This window comes from Melozone crissalis, unplaced genomic scaffold (genome assembly GCF_028551555.1).
Source record: "Melozone crissalis strain CALT ecotype California unplaced genomic scaffold, PUWL_Pcris_2 ptg000045l_1, whole genome shotgun sequence".
Lineage (NCBI taxonomy): Eukaryota > Metazoa > Chordata > Aves > Passeriformes > Passerellidae > Melozone > Melozone crissalis.
The window spans coordinates 27,538,955-27,556,541 of NW_026535823.1; the positions used below are offsets into that span (position 1 = coordinate 27,538,955).

At 40.5% G+C, this 17,587-nt stretch overlaps 1 protein-coding gene across 1 annotated transcript in view; it reads left to right on the plus strand.

Annotated features, from left to right (window-relative positions):
* SHISAL2A (shisa like 2A) overlaps positions 1 to 17,350 on the plus strand; it is an 18,430-nt gene extending 1,080 nt beyond the window's left edge. The window contains exons 2-4 of the mRNA XM_054286129.1: positions 6,818 to 6,957; positions 13,114 to 13,191; positions 17,202 to 17,350. Of these exons, the coding sequence (XP_054142104.1) occupies positions 6,818 to 6,957; positions 13,114 to 13,145 (172 nt within the window). The 3' untranslated portion in view covers positions 13,146 to 13,191; positions 17,202 to 17,350. The remainder of the gene's footprint in view (positions 1 to 6,817; positions 6,958 to 13,113; positions 13,192 to 17,201) is intronic.
* The last annotated feature ends 237 nt before the right edge of the window (positions 17,351 to 17,587 follow it).

Consider the following 17,587-nt stretch of genomic DNA (forward strand, 5'->3'; position numbering starts at 1 on the left):
CATTTGGGGCATCTGTTCTCAGCTTTCACCTTTCCAAACTGGACAGCTTTTGGATTATCCTTGAGGCAGATGCTGTGTCACACCGATCGTTTTGGTTCCATCTCATCCATACTGTTTTTCACTCCACAGGGCTGGTGTTGGAGGTGCGTAATCTGGAGCTTCATGTCCAAGGTGTGGGTGTGGCAAGGTTCTACAGAGTGGCCAAATGTTGCCTCCAGTCTTGGTCTTGCTCTCAGTTCCATTCTGGTGGTGTCCAATGTGTTAATGTCTTTTTATGCCATTCACATTGACTCCATTATTTCAGTGAACTCTCACTGAAGACTCTAAAACTTTTCTGGACTTCAGAACTGCCTGATCTGAGTTTATTGCTATGTAGGCTTGGTTTTGTTCTTTATATGTTACATTATGTACACTGAAACTCATGTATACCACTTCTGCCTGCTCACTTATTTTTCTTGTAGTGTTCCTTGCCCTCAGCATTTGATTGCTTGTAGGGGCTTAGGATCACCAGAAACTCAAATTTCTTTCTTCACCAGGTCATAGATGAAGATATGAACAAAAATCAGTCTCAGTGACATTTCTTCACACTGAAAAGGGACGACTTAAGCCTTGCACATTGCTTCTTATGCTTTTAAGCAGCCTTAAATTTGTAGCAAAACCTTTCCCTAATCCTATATAAATTCAATCTTTTTAACCCCACTTTCAGTGCAGGGCTTTGTCCAAAGGCTTTTTGAGACATGTAACTATCTCTGCTGGGTTCCTCTATCCATGTGCCTATTGACACTTCATAGACTCCAGCAGGTTAACAAGGCAGTGTTTTCCCCCTCATCCTAATGCTGATCCTTTCATTAAAGATTTTATGTCAGGAAGCTGCAAGTGCCATCAGCTCCCTGGGATGGAGCATGGTAATGAGATGATTGGGAGTAGAGGCTTTGCCATCAAAGGACCTGTCCCTCATTTTTGGGGAGACTGAACTTGGGTATCATAGCCAGGCTCAGATTCAGCACCGTGCAGCCAGACACCCTCAGCACCTTGGCCAGCAGCTCTGCAGCTCCACATGTGAATTCCCTCTGGGCTCCTGAGTTGATGCTGTCCAGTACTGAGGACTTATTATTTTGATTTACCTGATCTAATATTTAATGTATTATTACCTAAAATGTACTTTGTCTGGTGCAAAGAGTGGGTCCCTTGTGGGGATCTCCCAGCCATCCACCTCTGTGACAGACACACAATTATTTGGCTTTTCTGATGTGAGAAGACACCTCCAAGTGTCCTTTTTTACACTTCTGCTGTCAAATACTCTGTTTTAATGCTATATTTTTACATAGCCTTTGAGTGCTTCAATCACAGTAAACCTTCTCAAGATGGCAGAAAAACTGAAGGAATAAGTTAATATTGCATCACAATATCTCATCTGGATGTTGTAGTGAAGACTTAAAGCTTATCTTTTCAAAAACTACCTCCAAGAACTGAATCCCAGGAGAGACTTTTATTAAATACCTGTCTGAAAGCTCTTCCTTTAAAAAGATTTTGAAGGATCTGAGAAATGACTGCTTAGCCTTCATCTAAGTCAGAAATTTGGGCCCAAACTTTGAAAATTAAGGATTTTTTTTCTTTCTTTCTGCAGTATCCCTAAGCTTCTGAGAGGTGTCATGGAAATTGCCATTAGTGGAGTTTTGGTTGTTAATTTCTGCCATAAATGACTATATTCATTGTAGAAAATAGGTCAATAAATACAATTTACCTCTGTAAGCAAAGTTACTGAGTGGTTAGAATTGTCTCAATTCTCAATCATGTCTCAAATCAATCTCAAACATGTCTCAAAAATCACTTCCTATAAATCTTTTCAGTACCAAATAGAATAATTTTAGTTATTAACACACTGGAAACATTATAGCATTACATCATTTTGAAAAATGTATACTTTTTCTCATGACAGTTCAATTAGTAGTTTAAAGAAAGCATAAAAATAACATTTTTTGCCCTCTCAGAATGTTTTGATGATCACTAGACTCTTACTGATAATGGCTGGTAACAGCCAGATGATAAAATAATCCTTAAAATGCTTCTTTCACCCTTTGAGGACACACTTTTAAGACATGAAACCCTTAAGATTTAAAACTAAACAAGAGTTAAGCAAACCAGCCAAGGAAAGTCTGGAGATGGAAGGGGAAGGAGTAGGAGGCTCTGATGGGGGAACTGTTTTAGCTTTTGCTGTACTCCAGAACTTGGGGTTTTTTTCCCTAAATCTCCATTTGCTTGACTCCCCCAGGTATTTGAAAGCAGTGCCTGAGTGCAGCACAAGTGGTTGATGGGATCTCAGAGGTTCCTTCAGTTTGGTGGCACACCAGGTGGAATTACAGGAAACTCTTGCACGTTTCCCTTGTGTTTTTCCTGCTGTGGGAGGGACATGGCCAGACCTGTTGGCATCCAGCTCAGACTGAAGCAGTTCATGGAGAAGCCAGCAGCCTTGGCAACCCAAATCAATAGTTTCTTGCTGGCCTATGCTCTTCTCTTTTCTTGCCAATTCTCTACTGCCTGTACTCTGTTTAGAACTAGACACTGCCCATTCCCTTAGCAAAATGGAACCCTCTTTCCCCCTCCCACTTCTGCAAAAACTGCAATATTTGACAACAGCCAAACACCTGCTGTACTGGGAGCTGCTGGACTATCATAGATAACAGACTATTGAGCAACTCTGACACATTTCACATTTTCTGCAAAATTTATTATATATAATTAATAATGTTATTAATTTCTGACTTTTTTTTTTGCTAAATAAAATAATAAAGTTTGGAGTTTTTTTAATCATAGATCTTGAAAGACTTATTTCCTCAAAGAAGAGGGAAAGATGCATTTTGCTGTCTCTTACAGTTGTCAGGAGCCCATGGAACAGGGAAGGCAACATTAGGAAAAGGCAGAATTCATCAGAAGGTTATTCAGCTTTTGAATCCACAAAACACAGATGCTATAAAACACCAGTGAGCCAAACACTGAGCAGCTCAGCCTCCAGAGCAGTGTGCTGTGCATGCCCATGCAGTTGTCACATCTGCTTCACCTCCCAAGCTGAGTGGAAGGGGAGAAATGCTGAACATGTGGTATTTGTACTGAACTGCAGCAGTTATGTTCAGTCAGCCTTTTTGTTTCTCTTTGTTCTAAAATATTTTCTGCTTATTTTTGTCCCTCTTCTATGAAGTCTTATTTTTATAATGGCCTCTTTCAGTATCAAATAGAATTGTAATATCCATTCCAAAGCTCTATCTTTTAAGTTGCATGTAATAATACATATTTGATTAAAATTCTGTCAAGCCACATATAGGTTTTACTCCAAATGCCTTCTTAATTAATACCTACATGGTGGCCTAATACTGAAGCCAAGCTGTACCAATCTCCAGGCATCTGTTTTGGCTTTCCAAAATAGCAAGTCTTTTGTTTCTCTGTGCCATTCTTCCAGTCTCTGGAGAATATTTATCTGTGTGCTTTGCAAATACCATAAACGGCACGTCACTGCAACAATGGCATTGGGAACATTTGATTTACTCGGATCTGGGTGACTCATGAGCTTCCTCTCAGTCTATCAGTGGGCAATTCTGCCTCTGCTCAGCCAATATTTAAATTTTCCATGGCTTTTGAGGGTGTGGATGGGCTAATGTTATGAACTAAAAATAACTCTAGGGGTGTGATGCTGATTATCCACTGGCAGACAAGTGGATGGACCCACTCAGCAGCTCTCTGGACACAGCCTGGGGATCCCTGAGGAGGTGCTGGCAGAGTGGAGCCTCTCTTGGCTGTACTGCAAGCCTGGATGTGGCACTCAGTGTAACAGCAGTGAAATGTGTGGTATGGCTCTATCTTTATGTGGAAAATAACTTGGGAGAGTTCTGTTTGGATCTCCTACCAAATGCAATATTACTCATGTCAGGCCTTTACTGCCATCTTTATGCAAGATATTTGCTGTGGGGTTCGGTAGGTTGTTAATGCAGGAGGTTTTGCTCACTAATGAGGCCACAGCTGATGACAAGAGGGACTTTTTAGTTTGCTTGTTTGGTGTCTCTGCTGTCACACTGATCTCAAAGAAACACCCTGAGACCATAGACTGCTACCATGTGACTGCTGGGTGGCCTTCAGACCCTGCTTAAGGTAAAGAATGGAAGGTGGCAAAATGCTTTTAGCAAGGACTTTTTAAAGCAGATATGCAACACCATAGTAATTGCTATAGAATCTAGAGGACATGCTGTAAGATTGTCTTTATTTTCAGGAGTGTAATTGTTAAAGTGGTCAGTGATCACAGTTATTTGGTGTTTTGTTTCTAATAACAGCTTTAATATGTAAAGAATGAAAGAAAATATTGTGTTCTGGTTAAGAAATGTCAGTATTCAGAGCTGTGGAAGAGATATTAAATTTCTCTGAATTAGATTAATTAAGAAACAACCCTCCATCCCAAACTTTAACCAAAATTAATCTTACAGAACTTAATTATACCTTCTCTGTGGGTAGAGAGCTTCAGCAGTTTGAGAACAATCTGGTAGCAAAACATTGTGTGTTTAAAAAGAGTAAGTACACATTGTCCTGATTCCTGATTCATTCAGGAAGTGGAATCAGAGTATCTGTTTGGTTTTGTGATGCTGGTGAGATCTTCTCATCTTGCTGCTGGGGCATGGTAAACATTTCTTGTAGCACATAACCTATGATGAGTCTTTGACCTGGAGAGTTCCTCAGGTTTTCCTTGCTTTTTCCTTTTGTAACTCCCAAAGCATCTTACACAAGCTGTGTAGTGATACTGAAAATTCCTTGTACTCTGCAATACACAACTGTATTGTCCATGTCATCTTCTACAGCTGCATGGAGGAGAGCTACAGCCAAGAAGGAACAGATGTCTGAATAGAAAAATGTATAATCATTAATATGTCTTTGATCTATTTGGCTTTAGGGCAGCTGACTCTGCTTAAGGTTTGGATAATGGTGAGCAACCTCCTTAGTCCTTCACTATGGGCTGGAATTTAAATGGAATCTTACAATAAAGCTTGTACTGTCATGACAAAAAAGCACAAATAACTATTTCTGAAGAGCCTTGCTTGTATCACGTGATTCTATGGCTATTCAGCCTTCTGTAATATGTATTTCTTCTATTTTGTCTATTTCGGTCAAGGTGTTCCAAGTGAAAGTGCAAAATAAGGCCAGAACCCAGGTGAGATCTCTGAGTGTAGGTCATATTCAGATTCCATAGTAAGCAGAATATTGCTTGCCTGCAAATTTTGTTTGAGCCAAAAAACAGTAAGAAAAAATTTGCTTAATATGTACATATATGCACAAACACATCAGGATATCCTATTTAATGCAGATGATAAATACCATGAAAAATCTTCAGAAGAGTAAAGCTGTTCTTTGCAGAACCATTTTGCTGATAATAAATTATTTTTGCTGTGCATGGAGCTAAATGTTGCCCAAACTTCATTACTGAGTCTGAGCAGTAACTAATAAAGGCCTCATGTGAAAGTCATAGCAATATCTGCTGTTCTCATCCTGCTGATTTTAAGAATTTCTCCTGTGGACATATTTGTGTGCTGGTGCTGTGGGAGCTTGTAGAGAAGCTTTGCAGTATCTTGAATGTAAAATTCATAAAAACATCCCAAGGCACAATTCTTCTCATCTTCCTGCAAGGCCACAGTAGAGTTCACTTCTCCCTGATGGCAGTGATATATAAAGGCATTTTTACGACTAGAGGATGGAGCTTGTAGAATTCAAGACATTCATCTCTCTTCTGTCCTTTTGACGTCTGTCAAAATTGTAAATATACCAGAGCAGTAATATAAGGATTCTCAGTCCTCAGACTCCTCATCTGTGACCAAAAAGCTGCTGTTTAATTTCACCAGAAGTCAGGATCTTTGTCGTGGATTGTAGAATAGAGGACTGGAACATGGAAGGCATCAAATGGCCCAGGAGAGTGTAGGAAGTGGTAGCTAGACTGTATTATATGGGTCCTTTATTTCATCATGAGAATTTTATGCTAGGAAAAGACTTGAAAATAAGGGTTGGAAATCAGGAGAGATTTCAGTATATACATATACTGTCTCATTGTGTGCCTGTGAGAGATGTATAAAGTAGCTTTTGTTCTGCAGGATAGCACCTTGATAAAATCTATGTATAGTACTGTATGTTTGGCCTCCAGAGTAATTAATTCCTGCTTCTTTGATGCCTTTGATATTGTGAGTAAATTCAGCTTTAGTTTTCCTTTTACTGTGACAAAGATCATGGGAGAATTTCTCCATTCTTGATTGGAGATTTATTTCATTAATGCAAAAGCAGAACAGCAATCCCAGTACTCCACCCTGCTCTGCAGAGCTGCTAACAGACCTGAATAACATATATTGCATGGTTTTTTATACTACACAAATGGCATTTCAGACTGAAAATACGGCTTTAATAGTCATGTTGTTTGAGCTGCCTGGAACCCTAGAATCCTTCTCTGTGTGTGTGCACTGAAGAACTTTTTGATCTCACTGATACCAGTTACTGCATGAAGTTATTTCTGATTTTCATAAACACACTTTAAGTCAGACTCAGGAGTGATATGCATGAAATGTCACTGAGGGCCAGATGTTCAACTGCTGTGTAATGACATTGACCCTTCTGAGGGCAGTGAAATAACTGCAGTTTATGCAATTGAAGCATTAAGCTCTAAACTTTGATTTACAGTAAAATACAGAGTTACTCCCATGCCCGAGTACAAGCAAACTCCAGACATCATCTTGACCAATGTTTTAATGGGTCCTCCAGGCTGTTTGTACACTTAATTATTTTTGTTTTTCTCTCTTAGTGTTGGAGCACTCGTGGGCCTGTCAATAGCAGCAGTGGTCCTGTTTGCTTTTATCATCACTGTGTGTGTTCTCTGTTACCTGTTTATCAGCACCAAGCCACGCAGCAAACTCGATACTGGTTTGAGCTTACAGACAGCAGGTAAGACCATTGTTATTGTTGTGCATTATCACCTGCAGAGGAAAAGCCTTACTCTGTCTTTAAATGGATGTGGAGGAATCCAACAGTGTGTGTTTTCTTTCTGATGGGAATGTCAAGATGTAATCAAGCTGTCCTGCTGTATGCCTGCTCTGTGAAATCTGCACCAAATTCAAAACATTTAGCAGGAGCTTAGTATATTTATTTAGTAGTAGGAAAAATGTAGAAGTTTGCAATACTGGGTGAGGGTAAATTAGCCCCTTTATCAGGAAGAGACTTATTGATTTAGTTGTTCTGGATTTCCTGTCAAGAGTACATAAACATAGTAGTGATTCATTCTAGGAATAAGAATCTCAGGAGAGAGTTTAAGTGTATTTTCTTGTGACAGAGAGAGGTCATTCTTTTTTTTTTTTCCTTTCTTCCTTACATAGGATCCAGACTTTGAAGTCTAAAACTCTTTGTTTCATTAGCAGTAGTCCATGCCTTTGTGCCCAGACTGTGTTGGCAGATGCCTGCAGAAACATTGCATATAGTCTGCACTAACTCATTCACATGGGAAAATTGCTGCTGCTGCTGCTCCAGTTCACTACATTTGTGAAATCTCCCTTGGCAAGATGGGGTGTGCTAAATTTCACCCTTTGTCTTGGATGTCCTAAATATTTAAATGAACTGCTTCAGCAGTTCAACCAGTAAAGTTGTAGGAAATAAAAGGAATGTTGTACTTATGTAGGCATTGGAAATTCAACAAATTCTCGGAAAAAAGTCCCCTCAGCTCAAGTTTTCTCTTTACTTGTTATTTTAAAATGCTTCTACAACTGCATGGCAGTAAATGACCAATGAGTTACTGTAATTACAGCTCATTATAGAGCAGTAAACCCCGTCCTGAGTATCTAGTTAACACAGTCCACTTCATATCAAGCTTCCTATGTGTAATTTTCTTCTCCAGAGAATGCAGGCTTTGGTTTAAAAGTGGTTCATAGAGCTGTCAGAACTGCAAAGCCTTCCTTTGTAGCTGTGTGAGGTGAGCAAGCTGCTGAAGTCACACATTCAGCAAACTGCTACTAATCTACAAATTGAAAACTTCACACTTATCCTGGAGAGAGAGTGGAATTAAGACCTGCTAGCTAGAACAGCCTAAATAAACTCTTGGGTGGGATGAACAAAATGCTCTCGTGCTCCTCTACAAGATGATTGTGTCTTAATTATAAACAGGCATTATGTTTTGAACAGGTTGCTGTTCAATTTCTTCCCTCAGGTTTTCCTGCTATGGCAGCAGCTCTTCATCCACTGCCAGGACAGCCGTTCTGTATTCCTCATGCCTTTTATTTTTGTGCCAGACATATTTGGCAGGTGAGGAGCTGGGAAGGAGGCAGGTGCTACTGCACCCCTGCTGCCAAGCAATTCCATCTTTCTGTAGGGACTGGAACCCTGCTGCAATCCCACATCCTGCTTGGGAGGCAAAGGCTGTTCCTCCCTTTCCAGGATGAGGTGAACAGCATCCCACTGATGACCCAGCATTCATGTAGGCATTCCAAGCCACAATTCCAAACCTTTCAGGGCTGGGAAACTGAGGGATCTTTGCTTTTTCCCAGCCATCTTCTGTGTGGTTTGGAGCTTTGCTTGGAGAAATTCCTTTGTATTAAACATGGTTTTGACTGCTCTCATCTTGTGTTTTTTGCTTTTATTATTCTGCTTCTTTGGCTGCTTCAAATGAAAATTATTTCACATCCAAATTCTCATAGCTTTGGCTGTTGGTGAGGTGGGTTGCTGGAAATTGAAAGCCAGTTACTTTGCCAAGGTTGAGAGATCTTTGGAAATGTTTTAGGATTTCACTGACAAGCCTGAGTGCTTGCCTTCATCATACTTGGGTTTCTTTTGCATGGAAGTCATGCAAGGGCTGAGTGTCTGACAAGATGGCTGGTTAGCTGCTTGCAGCCCTGGAGAAAATAAAAACAGCCTCTCTCCTCATCTTTCAGTTCTTCTGAGAGTGCAGGATAACTGTACATAAGCAATAAAAACAAATTAAAAAATTAAAACAGTTTTTAGGTGCTTCAGAAAGCTGCCGGCCTGAGGGCTGTGAGTTTTAAGTATGAACTCAGTTCAACACAGCTTTTTCTGAACTGGCATAATTTTGCCTTTAGATGAAGGCTGTGTCACACTTTAGTTGTTGTGCAACATCTGGATCCCTGGAGCACCCAGAGAGCACTCATTTTTGAAAGCAGTATTTTTTATTATATTCAATTTCACCCATAATACATCAGCTCAGTTGGAGTTTCATATCTCATTAAACAAACAATTGGTTATTTTATGCCTTTCCCTATCTCACATAATAGCAAAAGTTGGTCATTGTTCTTGGGCTCATCCAAGATCTCCAAAATACAGAAGTGGATTTTTACAGAAATAATATCCAGATCAATGATAAATCTAACAATAAACTGAATATGAAGCCCTTTATTAAAGTTTCTGATTCTACAAAAGGCATATCAACTGGAATTTGCCTCTGTTTGTCCTTAAACAAATGGTCTTCCATTGCATCAGCACAGATCTTCCATTGCATCAGCACTGAGTGTTAGAGATTGGGTTCTTGAGCTAGCTAAGGATGTTTTAGCCCTAGCAAAAATTTACATTTTAATCTGAGCATTGAATTTGAGGAAGAATGAGCTCAGCCACTGGAATAGACAAGGAAGAACTTAAATGTCACTGGAGTTTGACATTTCTATTTGTAGAGTGCCGAGTTGATCCATAATATGCAAGACAGTATGTGCAGGCAAACACATATAAATGAAGATCCTGCATTTCAGTTGCTTGTTAAGCTTTTTCCAAGAGAAAATATTTTTCATTGAACTCATTGTAGATGTTTTTGTTTCTCCCATATGAAGGCTGGGGATGTATAATAGTGGTAAAAGAAGGCTGGAAGAAATCCAAGCCCTGAATATGCAAACATGATATATTTATTCAAGGTGAAAGAGAATTTGGTCATGTGCTTTGTTCTTCTTTTAACAAAAAAACTTGTTTTTTTGCAAAAGGTTTTTCCCCTTCAAAATGTGGGAAGCTAGAAGTCACAGGATTTTAAGTGTTTTGTTAAGGCTGAATGAATAATGCTGGAACATCCCCAGAGTGCAAGATAAGGAGGACTGAGTAAATATTGCACAATTGTCAGGATGGGAGTGGTAAACAGCCAGAAAAGGGGAAATCCAGCACACCTTGGCTCTGAGAAAGGTGCACACACACTTGGCCAGGCAGCTGATGGGAGAGGAGTGATCATCTCTGCTGGCCCTTGAGAATGGGCTTTGCCATCAGAGATATAAAAGGTGGAGAGAGTCTCTCCACCCTGATGACCCAAACAGTTTTTAATCACATTTTCTGAGTTGCCCTGGTATTTCTGCCAGGTCTGGAAAGACCTTTGAGATAAAGTGTTCCATGCCACTGCAAAGCATGAATAGCAAATTACATTTTATGATGATAACTAATACTTCTCCCTTAAAATTTAGCACAGGAAAGCCTCTGTAAATGTGTTCAGAGTCAGACAGAGACCTTTGGGTTGGAGTGTGAAAGAACTGTGGCCTTGTAAATTAATCATAAGTGCTAGGGAAGATGTGCTTTAATAGAAGTTATTAATTCCTTGCTCTTGCAAAGCAGTGACATCACAATATGCAAAAGTTCATGGTTTCATTTCATAATAACAAGGAAAAACACAGCTTGAAAAATAGCCAGATGACTCTTCTGTCCCTATTTCTCTCCTTAATCAAAGATTCCTCATGGGGAGTTATTCACAAATATTAAATATTCTGGTATTTTGATGAAAAAGCACCAAACTCTCACACATTGTTTTTCTTAGCTCAGTACAATTATCTGACTATTGGTTGTGCAAGCAGATAGCTGCTGTCAGAATTCAGATGCACTGCTTGGCTTTTGGAGTGTACACCCATAATTTTGCCTTCTAGGTTTAGGAGTAATTTCAACTGTATGGTGTTCTTGTAACTGGCTTTAAATTTCCCCAGTTAGGCTACTTTCATCTTTAACATCTACCTCAGATTTTTGTATGGGGAAAAATCAGCCAAATGGGCTCAACTGTTGAAAAAAACTCACTTCCCCCCCCCCCTCCTTCTTTTTAGGAAATGAAGAAAATTTCCATTTTAAAGCTGGGAATTCAAATTTAATGGAAGGGTGCATCAAGAGAACAGATTGAATTTTGAAATGTCTTTATTGGACTCCTTAGCTTTTAAATTTCCCAGACTTTCTTGTAGCAGCAAGATTTTTGCAGCTCATTAGGAAGGATGTTTTTTACTACAAATATACCCATAGCTGCTGTAGGCTTCAAAAATAAAGTGTCTTCCTCTGTAACTGATAAGGATTTTTTTTTCTTCTTTTTGGGTTTGTTTTTTTTCCCAGCTGAAATAACTTAGTTGTTTTCAACTAACATCTTAGCTTAAATACTATTGTGCAGATTTTTTAAAATGCTAAACTATCTAATCCCATTTTTGCATTTTTGAAACCAAATTGCAGTTTTTTTCAATTCAAATAAAATAAAATAAAATGCAGCTTTCAAAACAACTCAATAACAAATGATTCCCCTTTCCCAATCGGCTTGGCTTCATGTTCTTATTAAATTAAAATATTAGCATTCTCAGCTTTTCCTCCCTTTTTGGATATAGGGAATCTGTTTTTCAATCCCTTCCCCACACACTGGCTGGAGAAAAGTTCCCTGCCCAGTTAAGTTTATCTTTTCTATCTCTTTGTGTTGGCCCACACTTGGGAAAATGGAAAATGAGGTCAAAGACAGTGTTGAACTAAAGGGTAATGGGAAATCCAGGGAGGCCTGGGAGGAAGATTGATGAGCTCCACAAGGAGAATCAGATGACAGGATAAAGCAGAGAGAGCCTTTGGACCTGGCAGATAAAGGAGGAAACTTCAAGGAGCTGAATGCTCCTGGGAGCTTTTGGAAGAGGGATGGGACTGATGGGAGCAGCAGGGCAGGGAGGCAGTGATGCTGCAGGGGATGGAGAAGGTCCTGGGGGCCAGCAAGGGCAGCAGTGGCTGGGCTGGGCTGGGGAGCAGGAGAGAGATGGACAGGGAGCCTGGCAGAGGGGGAATCATGTACAGGTTCGAGATTTAGGGCAAAGAAATGGGAGGAGAGACTCCAAATTTGATTTGTTATTCATGGATGTGGGCACTATCATGGGAAGGATAGTAGCAGAAAACAAGGGCTGGAAACAGAATGAGGAAAGTGGGAAGGGAATGAAAGAAGAAATATCAGGTAAGAAAGAAAATAAAGTTGAGTGCATTTAGGAAAGTCTTTTCTTCTAGAGCTTTGTTTTCTCAGCTGCCAGCAGGGATCAGTGAAAACTGGCAGAGTATCTCTCTCCTCCCTTCCTGCAGTGATCCACTGCAGGCTGCCTTTGCTTTGGTTACTCTGCTCAGATGGGCAAACTTGAGTTATCTGCACTGAATCAAAAGATTCCTGCCCTTCTGCTCCAAACAAGTGTCTTATCAGTTAGCTGGTGGAATTTTAACAATTACTTATATTAACCTATGAAGTTGTGCTCTGAAAAACAATATTCAAATGCTACTAAGCTTCAAACACTCAGAAGATGGGAGATGCCACAACTAAAGATTTGGTGGGAAATTGGTAAAATGCTTAACTAAAAATAGTTTTATCTGCTCCTGTCATCATGTTAATGTTTCTATAAAACTTGGGTAACACTTGCAAAGAAATATTGTGAGCCTCCCTACACACACTCAGAGCTTTGGGGTCACTGGATGAAGGTGACTGAAAGCAGCAGTGACTGATTATGTTTGGAGAGGGATGAAAGTTTGAGATTTCTGATCTGTTTTCTTGAATATGGGAAATTTTTAATGCAATTTCTTTCAGGAGACTTTCTGATTTCCTGCTACATGCCCAACTCATACCACAGTGCTGCTTCCTTAAACTGCTCTTCACTTTGATGTTTATTCCTTTTTAACACAAGTTAATAATTGCAGCCTCCCTGAGGCCCAGGAATGCAAAGTGGAATGGATTTTATCTGTCTCATCTAAAAATTGTAGAAGATTGCAGGAAGTGTGGATTTTCTAGTGCAGTGGGCATATTTATGTATTACTACTTGCAACTGAGGGAAGAATAATGCTCTTAATTCTTCTAAAAATGCCTTTGTTTTACAGACAGTGAGGCCAGAGGGAGTTCAATATGTTAAAGACAGAGGCACTGAATGGATTCTACCAATGTTTTGAAGAAAAGAGGTATCTTGAGAACATTTATCTTATTCTGTTGTATTTGTATACTCTCTACTCTGTTTTACATGGATTTTATAAAATTATTCTTTATGTGGGTTTTTAACTTTTTGAAAAGCACTAGCAAACTGTCTCTGGCTGATTTATTTATACACTGCCCTGATGCTGTCCTTGCACAGGGATGTGTCTGCAGAGACTTGGACAGAGTCCTTCCCCAGACAAATCTCTTCCAGATTTACTGGCACTGAATACTCCATCATGGTTATGTGCCAGACAAGATTATATTCCCTTATGCTTTATTGTCCTTTCCCTGAGTTGGCCTGGGTGCACCAGACTTACTGAGGAGGCAGACACTGTAACTTAGTCAAAAGAATTTCTTTAGTGATGAATTGCCAGAAAGGCTCCTGTGTGATGAAGGGTGAAAGCAGTGAAGTTCTGTTGAGCAGTTTAGTCTTCCATTTCTTCCTGGGGATGCAGGAATCAGTGCCAGGTAAATTTTGCTACAGAACTGGAGAGGGTTATCTTGCAAGAAAGTTGATTTTTATGCTGAAATAATGTGTAAAGGTCAAACTGCCTATGGCAAAGACCATGCAGAATAGTGTTTAAAATGTACCCCAGTACAGATGAATTGTACTTCAGACTTAAGAGGACTTCATGAATAATGCAGAGGACTTCAGATGGCATAAAACATGCATTTTGCTTTCTGCAGGGGGTGAAAGCTCATGGCTTAACAGCCACAGAATGTGAGAATAGCTGCAGATCACCAATGTCTAGCACAAGAAAAATAAGTGGTCCTGTTTGCTCAGCAGTTGTTTTCAGATGAGCAGGAAAGTAAATGAGTCAAGTCTTCCCTGTTTCACTTGTACCCTTAAAAAAAGCCACACTGTGCATCCCAAGTGCAAATGCACCTTTCTCAGAGCTCTTTATCGGCATAACAAGTTGATTTTGGCTCCTTGTCCTTAAAAAAAGACTGAAGTGTAACAAAACTAATTTCAAAACTCCTAACCACCTCCACACATTTCTTTTTCTGCTGTTGCAAATGAAATGGCTTGTGGGAGAAAAATGCCAAGGAAATACTAAAATGGATCCTGCAGTCAGAAAGCCGTCTGTAGTGAGAAAATCCAAAAATATCCCAGGCAGGCACCAAGTACTGAGATGAGCTGAGCTCTGTGAATGTGGCATTGCTTTTTGAAGGCCAGGAGCCTCTTGTTTCCTCATGCTTCTCTTTGCCTGCTTTTCTGTCATGGTAGAGGGGTTGATGTTTATAGGGTGCCTGCTAGCACCCTATAGAGATTGGGAGAGACTTGAGAGAGAGCTGCAAAGGACTTGGGTAGGGTTGGAATGCATGCATTATATAAAGAGCAAAAAATCTGGAAGCTTTTTTGTGGGTGAAACACCCAACTTTTTTTTTGTTGACAAAATGAGGCTGCATTGTAGTGAAGACTGAAAATATTTGAGATCTCATTTGGAGCTAAATCCAGGAAAACTATGTCCTTAGCCTGTGAGCTTTTTTGCTTCCTGATTCAGAATGGAAAAGGAGGCAAGGATCTTTTCTGAACTTCAACACATAATATGGCTAAGTGTTGATAGAAATTCCAGGTCTCTTGTTGTTTTTTGCCTCCTGCTTTTCACATGTGCTTGCTGCAGATTTCATACCCACACCTGTCATGGAGAGCCACTTCACAGTGCAGCATTAAGCCAGAGAGTCCATCAGAGCTTACAGATTTCTCCTGCTGGGAGAAAGCTAAAGGTGCCAATTAGATTTCCTTTAGCAGGCCTATTTCTTCTGCCAAATTCACTGAGTTTTAATTAGGAACAGGACCCCTTGTGCCTGGTGTAGTTCAGCATACAATTCAGGCTTGTTTGCTTGCTCTTTTCCAGCAAAAGGGCAAACACAGCTCTTAGCTCTTAGGGAAAGGAGAGCAGCTAGGCAGGTGAAGGCATTGCTTCTAACTTAGAGTGATAATACATTAAATTATTAAATAGTTGAGCTATGCACAAGAAAAAGCTGACACAGATTTAGTGAAGACAGATCACGACAAATCAATCTAATTTCTCACTTTGTCAAGGTAATTTCCCCTATCAGGTAAGTGGGAACAAGTGGCTGTGATTACAGATCGTTATGAAAATGCAGTCAAAGGGAAATTTTCAGTGACTCATTCTCAATTCTCAATTTTTGGAGGGAAGAAGGATGTCTTGGGAAGTGTCTGGCACATTATCCCAGACAAGTAGTAAGAGCTTGGCTGAAGAACTAAAGAGCACATGAATAAAATTTTTGAATGACACCACCCTGAGAAGAGTTGCAAGACTCTGGGGCTAAAACTACCTTTCAGAATTATCTGTGCCCTTGAGAAATGTTCCTAAATAAAAAGTGAAACAGAATAAAAATCAAGATACTGTAGTTAAAAAGGAGAAACCAAGTCCTCAAGTATAATTAAAGAAGCTGAGTAAACAGTAAAGAAATGCTTCCTAATATCCAGTGTAAACCTCCCCTGGTGCAGCTTTCCCATAGTGATCCATTCCCATGCATCCTTTCACTGGATACCAGGGAGAAGAGATCAGAGAATCACAGTATGGTTTGGGCTGAAAGGGACCTTCAGGATTATCTAGTTCCAATCCTGGTCTCATGGGCAGGGACACCTTCCAGTAGACCAGGTTGCTCAGAGCCTTGAACATTTCCAGGAATGGGCCATCCACAGCTTCTCTGGGCAACCTGTGCCAGGGCCACCATTCTCTGCACAATCCCCTCCTCAGGAAGCTGGACAGAGCAGTGAGGTCACCCCTCAGCCTCCTTGTCCCTGAACTAGACAAGCCCAAGGCACTGCTCATGGGACACTCCTTCCACCTGTCCTTCCAGCCCTTTCTGCAGCTTTGTCGGTCTCTTCTGGACGTTTTCGAGTACCTTAACATCCTTCTTAAATTGTGCATCCCAGAACCACACTCTGCATTCACACTGAGACTGCAGCAAGGCTCAGTACAGCAGGATAACCCTCTCTTGTGAGCAGCTGGTTGGTTATTGGTGTCTGACACACCCCAGGATGAGGTTTGCCCCCTCAGCTGCCAGGGCACGCTGCTGTCAGCCAGATGGCAGTGCTGGGGGGGTGTACAAATCTAACTTTACAGGTATGTCTCAGCTTTTCATTTAAGTTCATCAGGAATGTGTAACCATCCTCAGAGTCTTCAGCAGAAAATAATCTAGAATCTACAAAAAGTATCACTGATAACTCAGATGAGCATCATTCCTCTCAGTGAGCCAGTACTGATGTTCTTTGCTGGTTAGGATGCTCTTGCTGATGCCAGTTGCCATCTGCCTCGAGCCCAAGATTTCAGAACTTCTGTCAGTAGCTGAGTTAGCTGAAATTGTCCAGCCAGACTTCAGTGCATGTCCATTTTTTGCATATCCAGACAAGCATTTGCTTCTTAATCCACCTGTACCAACAACTGTTGTGTTTTACATCAGAATCAATCCTGCTTTAATGAGCAGTAGAGCAATAGAGCAATTTATTTTGTATAGAAATTCCTGAAGGGTAGTTTGGAATATATTCTGGTGTCTTTCAGGGTTAAAGGCACACATTGAGAGTATGTCTATCATTAAAAAGAAATTAAATGCATGGTTTGATGTAGATAGTAGTGGTGCATTTTCCAAGAGGCACTGCATAGAAATGTTAGGTGAATGACTGTCTTTATCTACAAAACCTTTTTTATTTTGTTTCAACACCATTGTGTGTGGGCCTTTATCACATGCAAGGGGAAGTTCTCACTTGCGCAGCAGAGGAGCAGCAGAGCTGCCCATCCACAAACACCCCCAAAGGAGGCACTTAGTGTTTCCTAGCTCTAGTAATGCACTTTAGGGGTGCTGTTCCTCACCTAATAAAGGTTAGGAATATAATGAGATACTTGGAAAGAAGTATCTGTGCCAGTGAAATGGATTGAGCTGTGTGGTTTGTTCTGAATTCTTTTGTAGGGGAAAATTCATCCCTTCTTCAGTCTAACTCATAGCTGTTACTGGTGTTTTGCAGATACAGAGCTGCATCCATGACAAAGCCCCCACCAAAACAAGCTGTTGCCAGAGCCAAGTGACTTCAAGACACTTCCTAAGGCACAAGGATGGACTGTGACTGTAAGCCACAAGAACCTGACTCGCTCTTCCAGAGGTGTTTCCTGGCTCTTACAATGTAAAGGGCCAATCTGAAGCTGTGCCAGGCTGTTTGTGTATGGTTGCTACACTGAGAAGTTGTGTGTTTTGATTTGCACATGTCAGCTACTGCTGTTCAGTCATTTCCATGCAAGTTGTCTCTACCCTGTGCAATTCCAGTGAGATAACACAGTTGTTAAGCAGAGCAGAATTTGGCACACCATTTTCACCAAGCTTTATTTTAAGCTTTCCCCATGTGCCATCTCAGTG